The 17,846-nt window shown below is 49.1% G+C and overlaps 1 protein-coding gene across 4 annotated transcripts in view; it reads left to right on the top strand.

Annotated features, from left to right (window-relative positions):
• Nucleotides 1-17,846, top strand: part of ARHGEF9 (Cdc42 guanine nucleotide exchange factor 9) — a 204,119-nt gene that overhangs the window by 125,150 nt on the left and 61,123 nt on the right. For all 4 annotated transcript variants that reach the window (XM_059483115.1, XM_059483114.1, XM_059483116.1 and 1 more), the window contains one exon: nucleotides 16,042-16,221. In XM_059483115.1, coding sequence (XP_059339098.1) covers nucleotides 16,042-16,221 — 180 coding nt within the window. The remainder of the gene's footprint in view (nucleotides 1-16,041; nucleotides 16,222-17,846) is intronic.

Genomic DNA, 17,846 nt, shown 5'->3' with positions numbered 1-17,846 from the left:
CACCTCTTCCACACTGCCCTGGACATGGAAAGCTATCAAAGACCACAGCAAATGTTGGCTTTGGTTTCTGCACTTGTTTTTTATTGCTTTGTGCTGCATCACAGGATCCTAAACCTGTGTGACAGCAGACTCAGGCTGTGATCCAGGTTATCAAAGACTGCAGCTGAACTGGAGGGGAAATTATCCTTTTTTTCCATCATGTTGGTGTGGAAACCATGCCATCTCCTGTGGGGTAACAGCAGACTTGGGACAGCCTCTCCCACCTGTGCCAGCTCCAGGAAACACAGGATGTGAGCCAGGAAACCAACCCAAATAAACCCAAGGAAGAACCTCTCCATGCTTTTGGGATGTCCAGGTTCTGCCTGACTCCAGCTATTACAGATGAAACAGGAAGGAGAAGGGGTTTGTCCATCACGCCAGTGCAGGCACTGGCCCCATTGCCCATCCCACCCTGTTGCCACTGGCCACATCTCCAGTTTCTCTTTTCCAAAGTTCTTCCTTCAGATGCACACCCTGGCTGCCCCAGCTGTGCAGTTCCAGGGAGGCAGCTCCTTTCTTGAGCAGCACTGACCATAAAAAATGATTGTGCAAATTTGTGAGAGTAGGAGAATTTATTGTTTCCATGGCAGTGCTGGAGGAGAGAAGAGCACTGAGGAGTGTGGTGTGGAATAGCAACAGAAACCTGGGAGACACAGATCACATTCCATCTTCCCTGTTTCTTTTCTTCTGAGTGGGTCATAAAACAAAAGCAAATGAGGCAATTGGAACTCCCTGTCCACTTTCCTGGGGCTTGTTTAAATGAGGATTTACTTCTACTAAAAGCTCCTTAGAGCCACTTAATTCTTCCAGGTGAAGTAAATATCTAGGCCAGTAGTAAAAATTCCTTACAGATGTCTTCAGGAGGGTACTTAGCAAGCACTTTCCTGGAGAGAACATCTTGGATGCTTTCAAAGAGCAGAATCAGTTCTTAATGATGGTACATTTGAGAGTGAGGCAGGACTTGGCATAGCCTTGGGAATATTTGGAAATTGCTCCAGTGATAGAGAGAGGAGTGAAATGGGCTGCAGAGCAGTGAGGGTACATGCTCTGATTTTCAGCAATTAGTCAAAATAACTCCAGCTAAAGTTTTATTTCAGAGATCTGGGTATATTTCACTATCAGTTAATGTAATCTCCTGTGGCACTGCATTGCAAAATCCCTGTGAATTCCCTGGGTGGATCCCTTTGCCATGCTTGTCCCGTCCATGGTGTGATTGGTATGACCTGGACACCCCATGGAACATCTGAGGGAAGCTCACACACTCAGCTTCTGCTATTAACTTAAAAAAAAAATCACACTGAGAAGAGCTGGAGATTTCCCATTAGGTCAGAATCTCCCACCTTTGTTATTTGGTCTCTTCTGTGGGTATTCCTGTCCTAGAAGTACCAATCCTTTAAGGCATCCTTTCCCAATGTTCTGCAGTGGGAAAACCGGTGTCTGAAAGGAATAATAATTATAGACTGGATATAATTGAGTGTAGACTGCTTGCCAGGCAGATAATATATGGAACAGCTGAGGCTGAGCCTGAGTGGATCCTTGGATGGGAATTCCTTGGACTCAGCCTTGACAGCTCCATTTGGGCACGTTTCAATGCAGACCCAAGCTCTGTGTGCTCTCACATCTCTCTGTACCTGTGTGTGCCAACCTCCTGGATTGCCATTCATGCTTTACTCCAGTTTTGCTGTAGGAATGGAAAGCAGACTGAAATTGTCCATCAGCCACCAGGGTTGGGTGTTCCTTGAGGGAAGAGCCTGAGGTGTTTGATGGACATGGGCTCCCAGGAGCTCCCATGGACTTTGGTGTCACTCCCCAGTAAGGACAAAGCCTCACACGAGGCTGGCTGTGCTCATCTGGGTGCAGGAGGGAAATCCCAGCCTCTCCCTGCCCTGTCCAAGCAGGGAACAGCAAGAACCTCTTGCAATTTGGGCAGTCTGGGGGATGGATCAGATGCTCCAGCCCAGGAATGCATCACCTCCATCCAAGAGCTTCTCCTGGAGGCTCATTTCCACCAGAGGCTTTGGAGGTGACTGAGAGGGAAGTTGGTTGCATTTCTTCAGAATAGGAGCCCAGCTGTCCCTGAGGCTCCTGGATAATTTCTGAGCTGAAGCCAGAGCAGCACTTGCATTTACCCTGCTCCTTTCTGGCACCCCATGGTGTGGTGGCATCTGGTCAAAGGTTGGGTTTGATGACCTTGGAGTTGTTTTCCAGCCTTAATGATTTGGCAACTCTGTGACTGAGTGCTCCTGGGTCCAGGGCTATCCAGCTGCTGTGAGTGACCAGTTTACTGCCAGTGGTTATCCCAGACATGCAGGAGGAGAGAGCCCAGGGCAGGCAGAGCTCTGCACAGGGAGCCAGGGAGGATGAGCAGAGCCCTGCTGTTCTCATGGAAACCAGTGCAGGTTCTGTAGAGCAGGCAGTGGGACAGGCCAGGGAAAGGACAGATCTTCCACAACAGCACAGCCAGGGATGAGCTCCACATGGGCTCTGCTGCTGCCAGTTCTTCTGGGGTGAATCACGGCCCAGAGGAGCTGCTTCCCACCCAGAGGCTGCTGGGCATTTTATACACACTCCATTTGCCTTTCCCTCAGCTTGGACAGTTGAGTTTTTTCAGATTTGGGGTTTTTTTAAGCTTAGGTGTTTTGAAGGTAACATTTTGGTTCACCTCTGGAGTTGCCATTTGCCTTCTCTGTAGCAGGTTGTGATTAGTGATTAATTGCACAGGACATGTTGTGACTCCAGCCCGTGTCCCGAGGTGCTTGTCGCAGCAATGATGCACTGGGTGATTACTCACTCCCCTTAACCTGACAGCTGTATTTCTTCCCCTGACTGCTTAATGACCTTGGCCAGGTACGTGCCTTGTGTTTTGTTGGAGGGCGTTGGGGATGAGCAAATTTTTCTTTCCCTTGCGTGACCTTCCTCCTGCCTGGGTAAGAGAAGGGAACTGTTCCATGAACAGATGGAGCGTTATTTCTAGAGGAAGGTGGATAACACAGGAAATTATTCATTCAAAACCCCTTCAGACAACTCAGATGTTTGCCCCGAGAGAGTGTTGCAAATCCTAGTGCAAATACCTGCTCACACAAATTGTCCAAGTACCTTGAAAATTGCTTGTGAATGTGGAAGTCATCCAGTCCCAGAGCAGAACAGTGCTGGGGACTTAATTGAGCCATTAAGGAAATTAGGAAAAAGCAGGATTTTAAGCAGTAGTTACAGAAGAGATATTTTGCAAGCCATGTGTAGGCAGGTTAGACTAAAAAAGGTTGTCAAGTCATAGCAGGTAAAAAAGCATAGTGTGCAAACCAATCTGGGGATGGATAATTCACTGCTAAAAGCAGCAAGGTTTGCTGCAAGTGGTGCTTGGCTCTTGTTATTCCTTAATGAATCCAATCTATTAGCCAGGGAAAACATCATGTTGTCTTGAAAAACAAATCATATTTGGATGCCTCTTCCCCTGCATTTGTACCATTTTAACACGAGCACACTAATTATGCTGTGGAGATGATTTTGTTATGGCAGAAATGGAGCTGAGTTTGCAGCTGTAACTGTGGAGCTCTGGAGTGCTGGAATAGGTACATGGGGAGAGATGCCTTATAATTCCATAGCCTTTCTCTTTAGTAATTGTATCCCTGTGCTTCAGAGTGTTTCTGCTCCCTTGGGTGCAGAGGCAAAGGCCCAGTGTGGGGGCCCAGCAGCCTCCAGGCTCCCAGGGATGCCACAGGAATGGTTTGAGGAATTGTGTCCACAGCCCAGTTTCTACACAGATGGCAATGGGCTCACAAATTCCCAGGCTTCCTGACATGTTTCCCAATGCACAGGGAGCTGCATGAGTCATATTGCTCCAGCTCTGGTCCTTTTGGATGAAAATTATACTTTTAAATACATTCTGTGATTACATGCAGGGCAATGGGCTCCTTTGGAGGAGCTGGAATTTGAGCCATTAAGTTGAGTGGCTGCCATTACATCCCGTGTTTGCCAACAGATAATACACAGACATACTTCATCTGTGACAGCTCTGCCCTCTAGACTTTGAATAGAATTATCTTGGTGCAGAGCTGATCTCTCCAGCACCATCCAGGTGCAGCAGGCAGCAAATGTGGCCCCTGATGAGGTGAAGTGGGACAGGGAAGGGACAGCTCTTGCTTGTGTCCTGTGCAGCATGACCTGGAGAGAGGGGAAGGGGACAATTACACAGTGGATGATGTTGTCTTATATTTCAAGAGTTCTATTATCATTACAGTGCAAGGATTCCATAACACCAGAGTTTTGTACTTCCTCTAAGCACTGACTCTTCCTGGTCCTTGCAACAGCCATCTCACTCCAGATGCCACCAATCCACTCTTTTATAACACTGTTCTTATCGGCTGCAGGTGTGGCCTGTTAACATCAGGCCTGCTCCTAATCTTTAGTAATTGGTTCAGCTGCAACTCTTTAGGGGATAAGATTACATTCTATACCACCTTCATTCACCCATACTGTGTCCCCCTACAGGATGAGGTGACACTGATGTGTCCTGGTGGAGTCCCTGGCCATCCCAACCTCTCTCAGGGTGTGGGGCTGTGCAGCAGCTGTGGGGCTGTCAGATGGGAATGCTCGTGGCTGTTCTCACTGTGCCTGCATTGCTGCTGGCTCCTGAGCAGCCCAGGGGGCTGGGGGGGAACTCCTGGGTCAGAATGTGGTGATGGCTTGGAAAAACCCCTGATCTGAGCTTTCCATCCTGTGGCAGTGCCATCCAAGCCCAGCTGAGGGAGGAGGCTGTAGCCAGTGGCTGCCTTGAGTTACTCCCACTGAAGGGACATCTTGGCCATGGCAGTTGTCCATGAAAAGTGAGAAGCCATCAGCCATGATTCCATTCATGGCCAGGCTGAGCTGAGCAAAGCAGCTTAGAGGTGGAAGGCTGCACATCCATCCCTGTGCTAATCTGGCCAGTCCCTGTAAGAGGCTCAGAACAATCCCATGCCTCTAACGAGCACCCAGTCATTACTGTGATGTGGTGAGATCCCCAGGACGAGGAGAGAAATGAAAATTGGACTCCATGTTCTCAGAAGGCTGATATATTATTATATCATATCATACTGTATTATATAATATCATACTATATTATATTCTAAAACTACTCTAAAGAAAAAAAATACATTAGAAGGCTATAAAAGAAAAAATAATAAAAAACCCGTGACTGACCAGAGTCCTGACACAGCTGGACTGAGATAGTAATTAAATTAAAACAACTCACACATTAGATAAACACTTCTCCAAATCACATTCCAAAACAACAAAACAGGGAGAAGCTGAAGCTTCCCAGCTTCCCAGGAGTAGAAATCCTGGCAAAAGGATTTTTCATAAAATATCACAGTGACAATTCCCTTCCTGTAACGACAGCCTTCCCAGCCAGCACTGTCCCCTCAGCTTTGAGGAGGCAATAGTGATGGGAATAAGAGCGTGGTGTCAGCTGGATTGTCACTGTTGGAAGCCAGGGACAAAGGTGGGGTGTGACAGAGCCCTGCAGTGCCACCCCTGTGCTCTCCATTGCCCCAGGTGTCCCTGTAAGAGGCTCAGATGATCCCATGGCAATCTGCAGGACAATCCCGTGCCTGTAATGAGCACCCAGTCATTACTGTGGTGTGTGAGGTCCCCAGGACGAGGTGAGAAACGAAAATTTGGCTCCATGTTTTCAATGGCCTTGCAGTGCCACCCCTGTGCTCTCCATTGCCCCAGGTGCCCCAGCAGGAGGGCAGGGTTTGCTCTGGGAGTGCTCAGGGCTCTCCAGCTCTGGGTGAGGCAGGACATGGGCCAGAGTGTCCTGGGAGAGCCAGAGGATGCCACAGGCTTTGGCTCAACAAGCGGCTCAAGGGAGAAGCTGCTTTGCTCAAGTCCTGCCTGTTTGCCCTCTCAGAGCTGGGGATGGAGGGAGAGATGTTGGTGTGAGGACCTGAGCTGTGCCTGGCTGGGTTTGCTGTGCCCTTACTGCTCATCCCTGTGCTCCCTCAGGATGCCCATGGCTGCTTTTTGGTCCACGTGCTGGAATCCTCGAAATCTGAGGATGACTTGTGGTTTTGTTGGAATAATTCTCATGAATATCATCATTTTGGTGGCAAAAAGCTTTGTCTGGCCATTTCTCATTCTGGGTGCTCATCCTGGTTTTTCCTTTTGCTACTGGAAGAGGAATTAATGGGATTTTTCACTGGGTGGCTTTGGTTTGCTGAATGGGCTCTGCTTCCCCCTGGCTTGGGAGGAAAGGCTCTCACTGCCCCTGCAGTCACCCAAAAGTACTGATTCCTGGGGCCAGGTGTTGCTTCTCCAGCCATTGCTCCTTTTGTGCTTCCTTTAATTAAATTTCTGTGAGCTCAGGGTTGGTGAAACGTTTGTAGATGTCATTGCCCTCCTCTGCCAACAATCCCCCCCTGGACTTTGTTAGATGGGAGCTGCTGGGACTTACCCTGAGAAGCCAGGAGATGAGAACAGCAAATAAGGAGCCCAGGTGGTGAATTTAATCAGTGTAATACATTCATCTGGACTTTAATCCAGCCTGGGCATAGATTTGCACTAATAACAGCCACTACTTTTTAAGTTCCAAGTCCTCAGTACTAAAAATATCCTTTTTTTTAATATTACCATGTTGGCCTCTTACTGCAATACCAATATATGCATTATTGAGGATTCCTGGGGATGTGTTTCATACATTGTGGTCCAAATGACACAGTCCAGGCCTCTGCTTCATTATCAAATGGGGTTTTAGAGCACATGGCAGTGACTCAGTCACAAAGGGGCTCTTGCAGCTGCTTCCCTGTTCCTGGCCATCCAGGAGAGATGTTCCTGGTTTGTATTCCTAGTCCTGCATTTGAATTCATCTCCTCCCATGATTTTTAAACCTGGCCAGCTGTGTCAGCTTTTAGAGGACAGAGTATCCACACAGAGTTTAGTGGGTTCTGCTCCTGCCCCTTTATTTCCCTGGGAGCTGCTGGCTCTGGGTGAGGGAAGTGGCTGCTCTGGTGCCCCTGGTGTCTCTGTGCCATCTCTCCTGGCTTAGCTGTGTGTCACCAGCTTTGCCTGGGAGCTGGGACACAGATCCCACGTCTGGGATGAGCAGATCCATGTGTTGTTCCCTTTGTGGGGAGCTGTGTTAAATAATTCAATCCCCTGGGAGTCATTTGTGTGATTTTCTCCTTAGTTCCTTTCTGCTTTGGAAAATTCCATGTCCAGAGTAACAGGTGATGTTCATTTTAACTTAAATATCCTTTCAAAGGAGGGTTACTCTTGCTTTCCTCAGAGCAATGACAATTTTATCTCCTCTCCTTTCAAACACCATTTGGTCAGATGAACTCGGTTTTCCCACAGTGTGCTCCATGGCAGGGAAGTTGTTTGCTTTCCAGTTTGAATGAGTACAGGCTTTTGGGGTAAAATGAGCCTGGATTTGGCATTCCTGACACTTCCAGTCAAGTCTTGGTCATCCCTGGAGGGGTTTTGAGTCTGTGGATTGGCTGCACCACGGGCATAGGGGTGCTCAGGATGGTGTCTGTGCTATTTGTCCATGCTGTGTCCCTCAGCCCTGTGCTCAGCATTCCCCAGCAGCATCTTGTCCTTCTCTGTACATTCCCAGAGCTGAATTTAGAGCTATTTAGTAATATATTTATTTAATAATATTCTGTTTGCTTATCTGCCTTACTCTGCCCCTTGGGTGACAGAGAGAGTGCCAGGTCCCTCCTGGTTGTTCATGGTGCCTCAGTGTTACTGGGCCCAGTCCTTGCTGGGCTGGTCCTGGGGTCTCTGTGCTCGAGGCGACCCCGAGTGTTGGAAAGTCTCTTTTTCCCAGCCCTGAGATTGAAGAAGGAGTCAGGATTCTTTGGCTGTTGTTTATTCTCTGTTATCTATAACATTCTTTTTCTGACCCTCTGAGGTCTGTCTGTGGCACACTGACTGCCCCAGAGGTGGTGTTATCTTTTTATACTTAAAACTCCATGTACTTTATTTACAATAATTTTCCAATATCTATCACCTATGTTAGACAGTCTGTCTCTACTCTAAACCAATCCAAAAGTGCCACCTTCACCCAGAAGATGGAGGCTACGGAGAAGAAAGAAGAAAGACAAGGCACACCCAAATCCCTCCATGTTGGCTTCTGAACCCCTGTTCTAAAATCCCCAAAATTCTACTTTTCTACCTTGTGACAAGCTAACTATCATTCTACTTAAACTCTCTGCCTTGTAAATCTTCACACAAAATTGATAATTTTCTCCATGGGTTAAAATGAAAGGCTCAGGTGTTTTTGACTCTGTTCCAAGGTCTCTGAGCCCCCAGCCAGGGGCTTGAGCCCTCCAGGGCACCCAGAGGGAAGCCCTGAGTTCCAACAGGGCTTTGTGGGACTGGGAGCACACCTTGGGATTGAATCCTGACTGCTCCCCACCCCCAGGCAGCATCCACTGAGGCTGGGCTGGGTGTAAATCAGAGCTCCAGCCCCCAGCTCAGGAGGGATTTCAGAACGTCTCCAGGTCTTTGAGGCTGCTGTGGCCTTGGCTTGGGAATGTCAGGAGTCCCTTCTGGGGGCAGGAGGCTGGGATTTGTGGGAGTATCGTAGGTTTGGCTCTTGGAGGGTGTTTATTGTTTGCTGCTGAGTGCTGCAGTGAGGGATCTGTGCTGACAGCCCCTGCCCACAGCCCTGGCAGCTGCCCTGGCTGTGCTTGCTCAAGGTGCTGCTTGCCCTGGAGCAGTTCAAACTTGGACTTCCAGCCCCAGTCCCATCATTTATCTGAGTTAAAAGATGATGGCAAGTGGTTATTTGTAATTACTCTACAGGAGAGATATGTCATGAGGCAAGGGGAGGTTGATGTGCCCCATGCACAGGAGGGCTTGGGGAGCAATTAGGGTGACATATGCTCCATCCCAACACCTCACACCTGCGTGGGCTGTGCTTCAGTGGGGCCCCTCTGCCTCCTCACCACCTTCCATTCTCCTCCTCACTGCTGCCAGGCTTTTACTCAGCTCTCCATCCATGGCCCTGCCTTGTGGCTGCTGTTATTAATAGGAATGACATGGGCAATAATCACAATAAGGTGGAAAATGAGACTAATGTCATCCCCTGGGCTCTGCTGCTGCAGCCTGGCTGAGGCCAGGTGATTTCCTATCTGCCAGGTGAGATCTTCTCAAGAAAATGGAAATCAATGAATAACAGAACAAGCCAGTCCTTAGGAACCTTTCTGTCTGTACTGACTCTTCACATAACATACAGATAAATGAAAGATAGATAAAGCTTCCAACTGAGTGTGGCTGCCTTCCCAGAATGTGGGATATGGGAGACTCTCACTCCAATCAGCCTCTTTCAGCTGAAATCCAGTCATTAGTTAAATTCATCAAGGGGTTTGAAAGCAGAAAGGGAAATTCTTTGACTTGTGCTTAACCTTTGGGTGATTGCACCTCTTGAGAGAATGAGCAAATCAAGTGGAGCTGCCCTCCCCTGTGTTTGTGAATGAGCCGTGGGGCCATTCACCGAGATTGGGCATTATTCACTTTGTATAATTCCTGACGAGAGGTTTAAAAATAAACACACCATCAAAGGGACTCTGGGGAGATTATGCAAGAGCAGAGTGCAGCAGGATGGGCTGGGGGCTGTTCTCCTGTGCTCTGCTCCGTCAGCTGGGCAGCCCTGGCCTGGCAGGGAGGAGCTGCAGGGTGTGGGGCTGGCACCGGGCATGCCCTGCTCCCCTCCTCACTCGGTGGGCATGGCTGTGCTGGGAATGGATGGCACTGGGATGTCCCAGCCCCATCAGGCTGTGCAGTGTTAGTGGCACTGACAGTGTGAGTGCCTCCCCTCCAGGATCACCCTGCTCTCCCTTGTTTGGGCTCTGTGCAGCCCTGCTGGGCCCTGTCCTTCCCCCCAGCAGTGATTCCTCTGAACACCCTCTGAGTATCCTTCTTTGAAGCTGTTTTGGCTGCCTCCACTGTGGAAGGGCCGGTGAGCACAGTGTGGGAAATGCTATTGTGGTTTTACAGGGCTTTGATGTTGTCTGGACAAAGGGCAGCTCTGTACAAGAACAATTTGAGCAAATGGCATCCACTCACCACATTTCTGCCTCCTCCCCTCACAGCCTGCTCCTATTCCTGCATCCTGCTCCCGTGGAGGAGGACACAGTTTATGTAACACAGATTTGAAAGGGAACTACTCAGAGCTCTCATTTTTTACTGTTACAACTCTACTGATGCAGTAATAAATGATCTAATAGAGAAACACTTTCCTGCCTTAAAGATTATTCATATTCCAGAGACCACAGTGCTGGAAACTTTGAGGTCCTTGAAGTTTTCTAAGGAGATGGTGAATGATGATAGATTTATTTAGGGTTTTTTTTTTTGTGAATGTGGCTCTTCATAAAGTGCATTTTGGATTCTTGAGAAGCTCTCTGCTGAAAAGGATCTTGGAATCTTGTGGGCTTGCAGTGATTATTTATCCCTGAAAGAGGAATGGACAGGTGAGAGTGGTTTGAATGGCCCTTTTGTGCACATTTCAGTCTCCATGGACCACTAAGCCCCCAATTTCTTCTTCAGGCTGGCCCATAAGAAGCCAGCAAGTGTTGATGTGTTTAGAATTTTTAGCAAAACGTTGCAGTAGTGGCTGATTTCACTCAAAGATGTTTAATCCTCGACTGCCTCACTGAAGGCAGGGGCTGAGGTGGAGCAGATGTTCTTGTCCAATTGTGCATCCTGGCTTGGGAAGTGAGCAGAGCCAGGGAAAATGCACCAGATTGGAGGCAGAGGCTCACCCATTCCCCAGAATCATTTTCCAGTTGGTTCTGTCATGTGGAGCAGGAGCAAAGTCCCTCTGCAGGGGCACAGCTGGGTCATGGCTCAGGGATTTAAACCTTGCAGTGGCCTGGGAGGAGTTGTAACCCCTGGCTCTGTAAACGTGCTTTGGGAAGCCATCCTAGGTGGTGTTCCTGGGCTTTTTTCATCAGGATGTGCTGTGGATACAGCTGGGAGAGGCATTCCCCTTCCCTTCCTTTCCTTTGGCTCGTGTGGATTTGCTCCAGTAGCAGGGTCAGACAGATCCCACCAGCTCCTGTAACAGGGACCTGCTCCTGTTACTCCTTTTATTCTTTATTTTCCTGCTTACTTTGATGGGGACATTTATCTTATCTTGATAAAGGTGGCACAAAGGCATGGCCAGAAGAGAAAGTTGTAAAATCTGGAGTCAAACTCCCACTTTTGAGCACCCCCTTTTTATTCCTTGAAAGCTCCTGTGTGGCATTAATGACACCTTAAAGTCCTTTGGCTTTGCAAAGTGCAAGGGGAGAGTGAGGCAGTGGGGATCTTTGGCCAGATGGACCTTTCTGAGCTCTCCCAGCCTTGGTAAGGACTGAGTTCAGCATCCCAGGCACGAGCTGGCAGAGCTGGGGCCTTGCAGAGCCCCCTGAAACCTTTTTTACTCTTTGTTGTTGTTGTCACTTTATTTTGGCAGCACCTCTAATGTAATTCTGGATTTTCAGTGGCCACATTCCATCCTGGAAATGCCACCAGACAGGAAGAGAAAGCAAAACTCTCCCAGCCCTTCAGCAGCAATGGTTTCCTTCCTTTCCTCTGGCTTTGCTGTTGTAAAGCTCTCACCTGTTGTGCTGGGGTGCTGGCAGTGAAGGAGCATCTCTAGAGAGAGGGTTTGTCACTGAAACCTCTGGGGGAAATGCCTGGGAAGGCTGAGCTGGTGCTGCTGGTTCAGGGATCATCCCCCCTGTTCTCAGGGTGCTTAAGCTGTGCATGGAGTCAGACAGAGCCTGGTCTTTTTGCCCTTTTTCTTTTCCTCATTAAATTCATTGGGCTGTAGAAGTGGCTCCTCCTCTCTGTGCCCTGTGTTTGTTGGGCAGTGCCTGGTGCCCACCCCACACAACATCCCAGGAGTTCATCTTCTCCCCACTGAGAAGGTTTTTCCTGCACCCCACAAAGTGCTCTGCAGGCTCCTGCACAGCAGCAATCATTATTCTCAGCTCTGTAGTTCCCAAATGCTCCTGGGCATTGCTGCACTCGTGTTAGCAGGTGAAACCATTGAGGGATTTTCTCTTTGGGCTCTTTACTTTGAACAAGCAACTGACAAGAATAATTGATTTTAAGAGGAAGTAGAACTTCCACCTGGCAGACAGGCAGTGTTCAGGGGATGTCACACTAAATGTCCTTGTCACCTGCTGCATTTCTTCTCACTGCTTCTCTTTTCCTGTGGGTAGGACACTTTCCCAAATACCTAAGTTCCAATTTTTGTAAATTTACAAGGCTAAGATTTTGTGAATTCTTCAGAGAACATAACTATTTCCATCAACCTTCACCCTTCAGAAATTTGTTCTGTCTGGGACAGCGTGCTTTAATATTTCACTATTCCTATAGTGATCATTATTCTTTAATTCCATTCTTTGGTTTTGGCAATGGCCAAATCGTAGATGGGATGAAGATTAAGATGTGGGAAATGCAAACTTCTGCCTCAGCCAGTTAAACACAGAGTGAATTGTAGGGCATGATTCACCTGGCTGGAAGGTAGGTTGCTGAAATAGCCAGCATGAATCACACTCCAGATGTGTTTCTTTCTCTTCACTGGCTATCAGGGAGTCCAGATGACTCCCTCAGCTGCAGTGTGGGAGAACCTGACTTTATGGCAGAGAAGTTCTTTCCAAGGATTTCTTTGGCTGAATATCTCTGACCACAGCACTAAGCTCAGCCTTGAAGCCAAGAGACGTGAACTTTGTGCAGTGAAGAGCTCCTGTGTTGAATTCTCTGAAAAAATAATATTTCATGCTGACCTTTCTCCAGTTTGCCATCTCCTGCTGCTGCAGATGTCAGGTTCTGTCTCCATAACCCTGCCCTGAGAGGGCTGGATGGCTCCATGGATGCAGCAAGATGTCTTGCGAGATAAATTAAACTGGATCTTTTCATTTGAGGCCCTGACATTCTCTCAATGGGCTCAGCACGTGGCATGGCTGGAGCTCCAGTTCTCGCTGTCCTTTTGGTACAGGCTGAGCTGGGTTTGTGTTCCAAAAGGGCAAGGCTAGCTAGCAGGATTCCTGGGATGTGGATCCCTTCCCTGAGCTGAGAGCAAGGGCCAGGGCTGGGCAGGGCCCTGCTGGCACTGATCAGTGGGAACCAGGGACTTGGAGCCTTTCTCCTTGAGATCAAGAACACCTTGCAAAGCCCCCCCAGCTCCTGACATGCCCTGAAAGCACCTTCCAGGCCTCAGCACAAAAGGTCTGAGGTGTGACCCCCTGTCCCTGTGTGTCTCCTCAGAGCTGGGATTTGTGTGCCTCGGGCTCGGCAATGGATTTTTGCAAAGTAGGCTGGGAGGGTTTGAAGCACAGTCCCTCTGAAGTTTGGGCTCAGTGACGTTTCTGTGGCAGTTTGTGCCCAGAACTGGCTGTGTGTGAAGTGACAGCAGAGCCTCTGTCAGCTGAAGCAGAAGCAGCAGGAACACGGCTCCTGCGTAATAGCTCTGTTCCTGGTTCCTCATCAGTGCAGAAGGGACTGAAATACCCAATGGCATTAACAAAAGGAACAAGTGTCAGGCCAACCCCGTTCATTTTTTGACAAGAAAACTGATTTTCCAGCCAAAGAGAACGTACTCTACAGCATTTACTGAGAGGAGCTGAGTGCAGGATCCCTGTGAGCCACGGGTGGGAGGTGGCCGTGGGGAAAGGGGGACATGTGAGGCATTACTGGGAGATCACTGTGACAATGCAATAAATATTTCATGCTGTTCCACAAATCTCTGGTAAGGTCCCTTTGTGAATAGTATTTGCAATTCTGGTCATCTGTGTTCCAGAAAAATGCAGGCAGGGAATGTGGAAGGCTGAAAGGGCTGGTGAAGTGCCTGGGGGAAGGAAAAGGGCAGAACTTCCTTACCTGGGAAACCACACCTGGACAGTGTCCATAAATATGGCAGAGGGGAAGGCCTGGGGAAGGAGAAGAGCTCAGTCCAGGCACAAGAACAGATAAATGGTACCTGGTCTCAAATGTGGGGTTTCTTCAGCTCTGAAGTCTCATCCCCTCCAGATCTGTCCTGGGGGTCTCTGTGCTTTAAACTGATCTTTATTTATGAGACCATCCAGGAACCCTGACTGGGAGCAGAGCAAGGGGTTGGGAGGAGGCACTGAAACACCTCTGAGCATCCAGCTGTTGCTCTGGGGTCACAGTCAGTCTCTGTAACTTCTCCAGATGTGGCTCCCCTGCTTTGCTGAGCCAGCTCTGGGTTGATCTGGGCGTCCATCACCATCTGACTGCAGCTGCTGCTGGTTTGGGGGGACCCTGTGGTGCCCAGCTGCCTCCAGTGTGTCTCAAAAGCCCAGATGTGGGATGGCCCCTCAGTGAAGCAGGAGGTGCCCTCAGCCAGGAGTTCAGCCATCCCCTCAGGGCTTCTTCTGTGCCTGGTCCAGGACCTTGTGAGGCTGGTGTGGACAATCCCCTGTATGACGCACAAAGGGGACAAAGATTTCTTCTGCAGCTGATTTTGAATTAGAAGGGACAATTTGTGAAAGTGGAGGTGGGAGGAACACAGCTTTGCTTTGCTGCCCACTGGATCTGTGTGGGTTTGGAGGATGAAAGGCACTGCCAGGTTAAGCCTTGTAGGTCTTGCTGCTTTGTGTTGCTGACTCCACAACTGCAGGGCTGGGACTGCAGCTCCAGCTGTCCCAAAGCCAAGATCAGAGTTGTAAAGGAGAGCCAGCCCAAGGCAAATGGTAAATCAGGCCCTTTAATCTGTTGACTGGATTGTCTGGATGCCTTCAGTGTTCTCTGTTGATGCTGAGGACCTGTAGCTATGCTGAAAGGTTTCCTTGAGGCTCTCACTGTGCAGGCAGTGATTATCAGGGGTTTGGGGATGCCAGACTTGCATTAGGAGTTTCTCCACTTGCACACCCACAGTGAGGGGTTATTGTCTGTGTGTCTGTGTTCCTCCCCCAGCTGAGGGGACTCCAGAGCCTCACCACAGCAAGGTCTGGAATGGCCACAGGGTTGAGCTTTGCCCCTGTCAGCTCAAGCTGGGACCTGGAGGCAGCCCAAGTCCATGGTCAGGGTGTCTCAGTGGCAGAGCTAATGAGCCCAGGATGGCTCTGATTAGCACATGGGGACAATCTGTGTTTGCTGGGGCAGCCTCTGTGCTCAGCACAGAGTGCCTGCAGTGGGCAACACATAAACACAATTTATTGCTCTGTTAAAAGCACACAGCTGTCACTCAGAGGGACAGGGGCCGTCCTGGGCATGGCTGATGGTGTGGAAGGCACCAGTGCTGGGATGTTCCCTCCTGCCAGCACGGAGCAGGAGTTCCATGGCTGTCACAGAGGGGACCTGGGCTGTGCTGGTGCTCCTCTAAGGCTCCATGAGCTCCACAGAGATGCTCCTGAGGTCCTGTCACACACCAGGCTGGCCTCATCCAGTGTCCAGGGCCCATGACCCGCTCCATGCAGCCTGTCCCCACAGCCAGGAGCAGCAGGGTTGCCCTGGGCTGTGCTGCCGGCTGGGCTGAGGCAGGTCAGCAGTGTGTCACAAGTGAGGGGTGTCAGTACATCACCAGCACTAAAACAGGCAGCCTCCAGTTTCAAAAAAAACCCTCTAAATACATGCACTAACTATCAAAAAACCCTTTTAAATATGTGCATTAACTTTCAAAAAACCCTTCTAAATATGTGCACTAACTTTGAACAAACCCTTCTAAATACGTGCACTAACCTTGCTTGGATCTGCATGGAAAGCCTCTGACATTTCAACCAAAGTGAAAATTCCTCTGCAGGACACCATTGCTTGTTTTTGGGCATTGCACATTGTGTCAGTGGAATTGTCCCTGACAGATGTGCCTGTATGGAGTGGGAGGGGAGGTGCCAGGCTTGGGGGACACGGACACAGCACCTGGAGCTTGCCTGGCATGGCTGGCAGCAGGATGAGGGCAGGGCAGGGTGGGGCTGCCATGGAGATGTGGTTTGGCTGCGAGCTGTGCTGCTGTGCATGTGAGGGGCTGGGGCTGCAGCCGTTCCCTGACTGTGCCTTTCTCTCCCCAAGCTGATCAGTGGTGGTTCCATTGTCAGTGCTGAGGCAGTATGGGATCACGTCACCATGGCCAACCGGGAGTTGGCGTTTAAAGCAGGAGACGTCATCAAGGTCCTGGATGCTTCCAACAAGGACTGGTGGTGGGGTCAGATCGACGATGAGGAAGGATGGTTTCCCGCCAGCTTCGTGAGGGTGAGTGATTTTCTGCTTTTTACTCCCTAAGGAATCCCTGCCCATGCTCAGGACATCAAGAACTGAGCTCTCACTCTGTTTTTATGGTGTTTGTTCTCGCTGATGCTGATTGCCACTTCTTTGCCTGCTTTCTGTCCAAAACATGGGCAGCAAAGAAGGTTTCTGCTTGCTGCTGCCTCCCCAGCACACAATTGTTTCCCCTCTGATGGCCAGTGCCAAGAGGGAGAGATCCATGACTGGAACTGGAGCTGGGCCGCCCAAAAAAGTCCATGCTGTTATTATGGCCCGGGATAACAAATTGTGTTTGGTATTTTGGGTATACAGATTGTGTTTGGGATTTTGGGATAACAAATTGTGTTTGGTATTTTAAGTCTGACCCTGGAGCCAATGGTGGCAACAAGTCTGGAAAATGGATTTGTGTCAAGTGTGATTGAGGTGAAAACCTTCTTGCAGAAACACTCTCACCTGTGTCACTGACACCGTGCTGCAGCTGGAAAGGCTGAACAGAACAATCTCATTTTGTTTGCTTAATTTAAACACTGAAATATTCTGGGCCAGTTTAACCTCTCAGTGCACAGACCAGTGCTGATTTCATTGTGATTCTGGGGAAAAGATTTAACAGCTCTTTGGTGTGGTGTCACAAACAAACAGTCTGCAGGAGGTTTAAGAATAGTCTGGAAAACACTGTTCTGTTTTTTTTAAGAACACACCAGAAAAACAAATGAACCAGTGTCTTTAGGGCCACAACCCATGGATCATGGTCTTGGCTGAACTCCCCATCTCTCCCTACACTTTCCAAAGCCTGGGAAGGTGGTTTTAGAAACCACCACTGGGGAATAAAGGAGAGAGGAATCAGTGAATTTCAGACAAATGTCTGGAACAAATCCTGGATCCTCATCCTTGGTGCTGAGGGTCAGAACAGCCTGACCAGGCAGGATTCTTGCCTGTTCTGTCCAGTACCCCAATGAGAGCAATCCTCCATCAGCTCTGCAGGAGGCTGGCTTGGCTCTTCCATCTGGGAATCACTTGTTGAGGGCAGCAGGGACCAGACACTGCCCTTTCCCCTCCCAGAGGGGAGCAGTGCCTGCCTCTGCTGCCTTAGTGAGAATTAATATTTAAAAACAACAGTTCTGGCCCATTTTGTCTGCAGGTCTTGAAGGGAGGCTGGGGAGAAAGATTTGCCCCTCAGGTTTCCAAAGCAGCTGAATAAGGAATGAAAGAACTGCGAGAAGAGCAGATGATCACTCACATCATGAGCAGGCTGCGTTTTTCTCTGTTGTACTTTGAGCCCTGCTTTTTTAAGATGATGCCAGAAAACTGCCTGATTTAGCCTGGGTGGTTCTAGTTTTACTTGCAAAATAATTGCCTTTCTTTCTATCTGTATTTCTCTTCTGCAAGCACAGAAGGAAAAGGGAACAATATGTTGCATAGAATATGAATAGTATTCAAGTGAGAGATGTCAGACAGAGCAGACAGGTATAAAGCCAAATAGGATTAATTTCAGGATATTTCAGACTTCAGGCCTCTTGTAAGTACTAACAGGAGTGCAGGAGAAGATCACTGCACAGTTGGGCTCCTCTCAAAGTCCTTTGAATCACTTCTGAGGACAAAACTGGGCTGGGAAC

This window comes from Ammospiza nelsoni, chromosome 15 (genome assembly GCF_027579445.1).
Source record: "Ammospiza nelsoni isolate bAmmNel1 chromosome 15, bAmmNel1.pri, whole genome shotgun sequence".
NCBI lineage: Eukaryota > Metazoa > Chordata > Aves > Passeriformes > Passerellidae > Ammospiza > Ammospiza nelsoni.
Note: the sequence above shows the minus strand (reverse complement) of the source record. Positions and strands in the feature narration are given on the sequence as shown.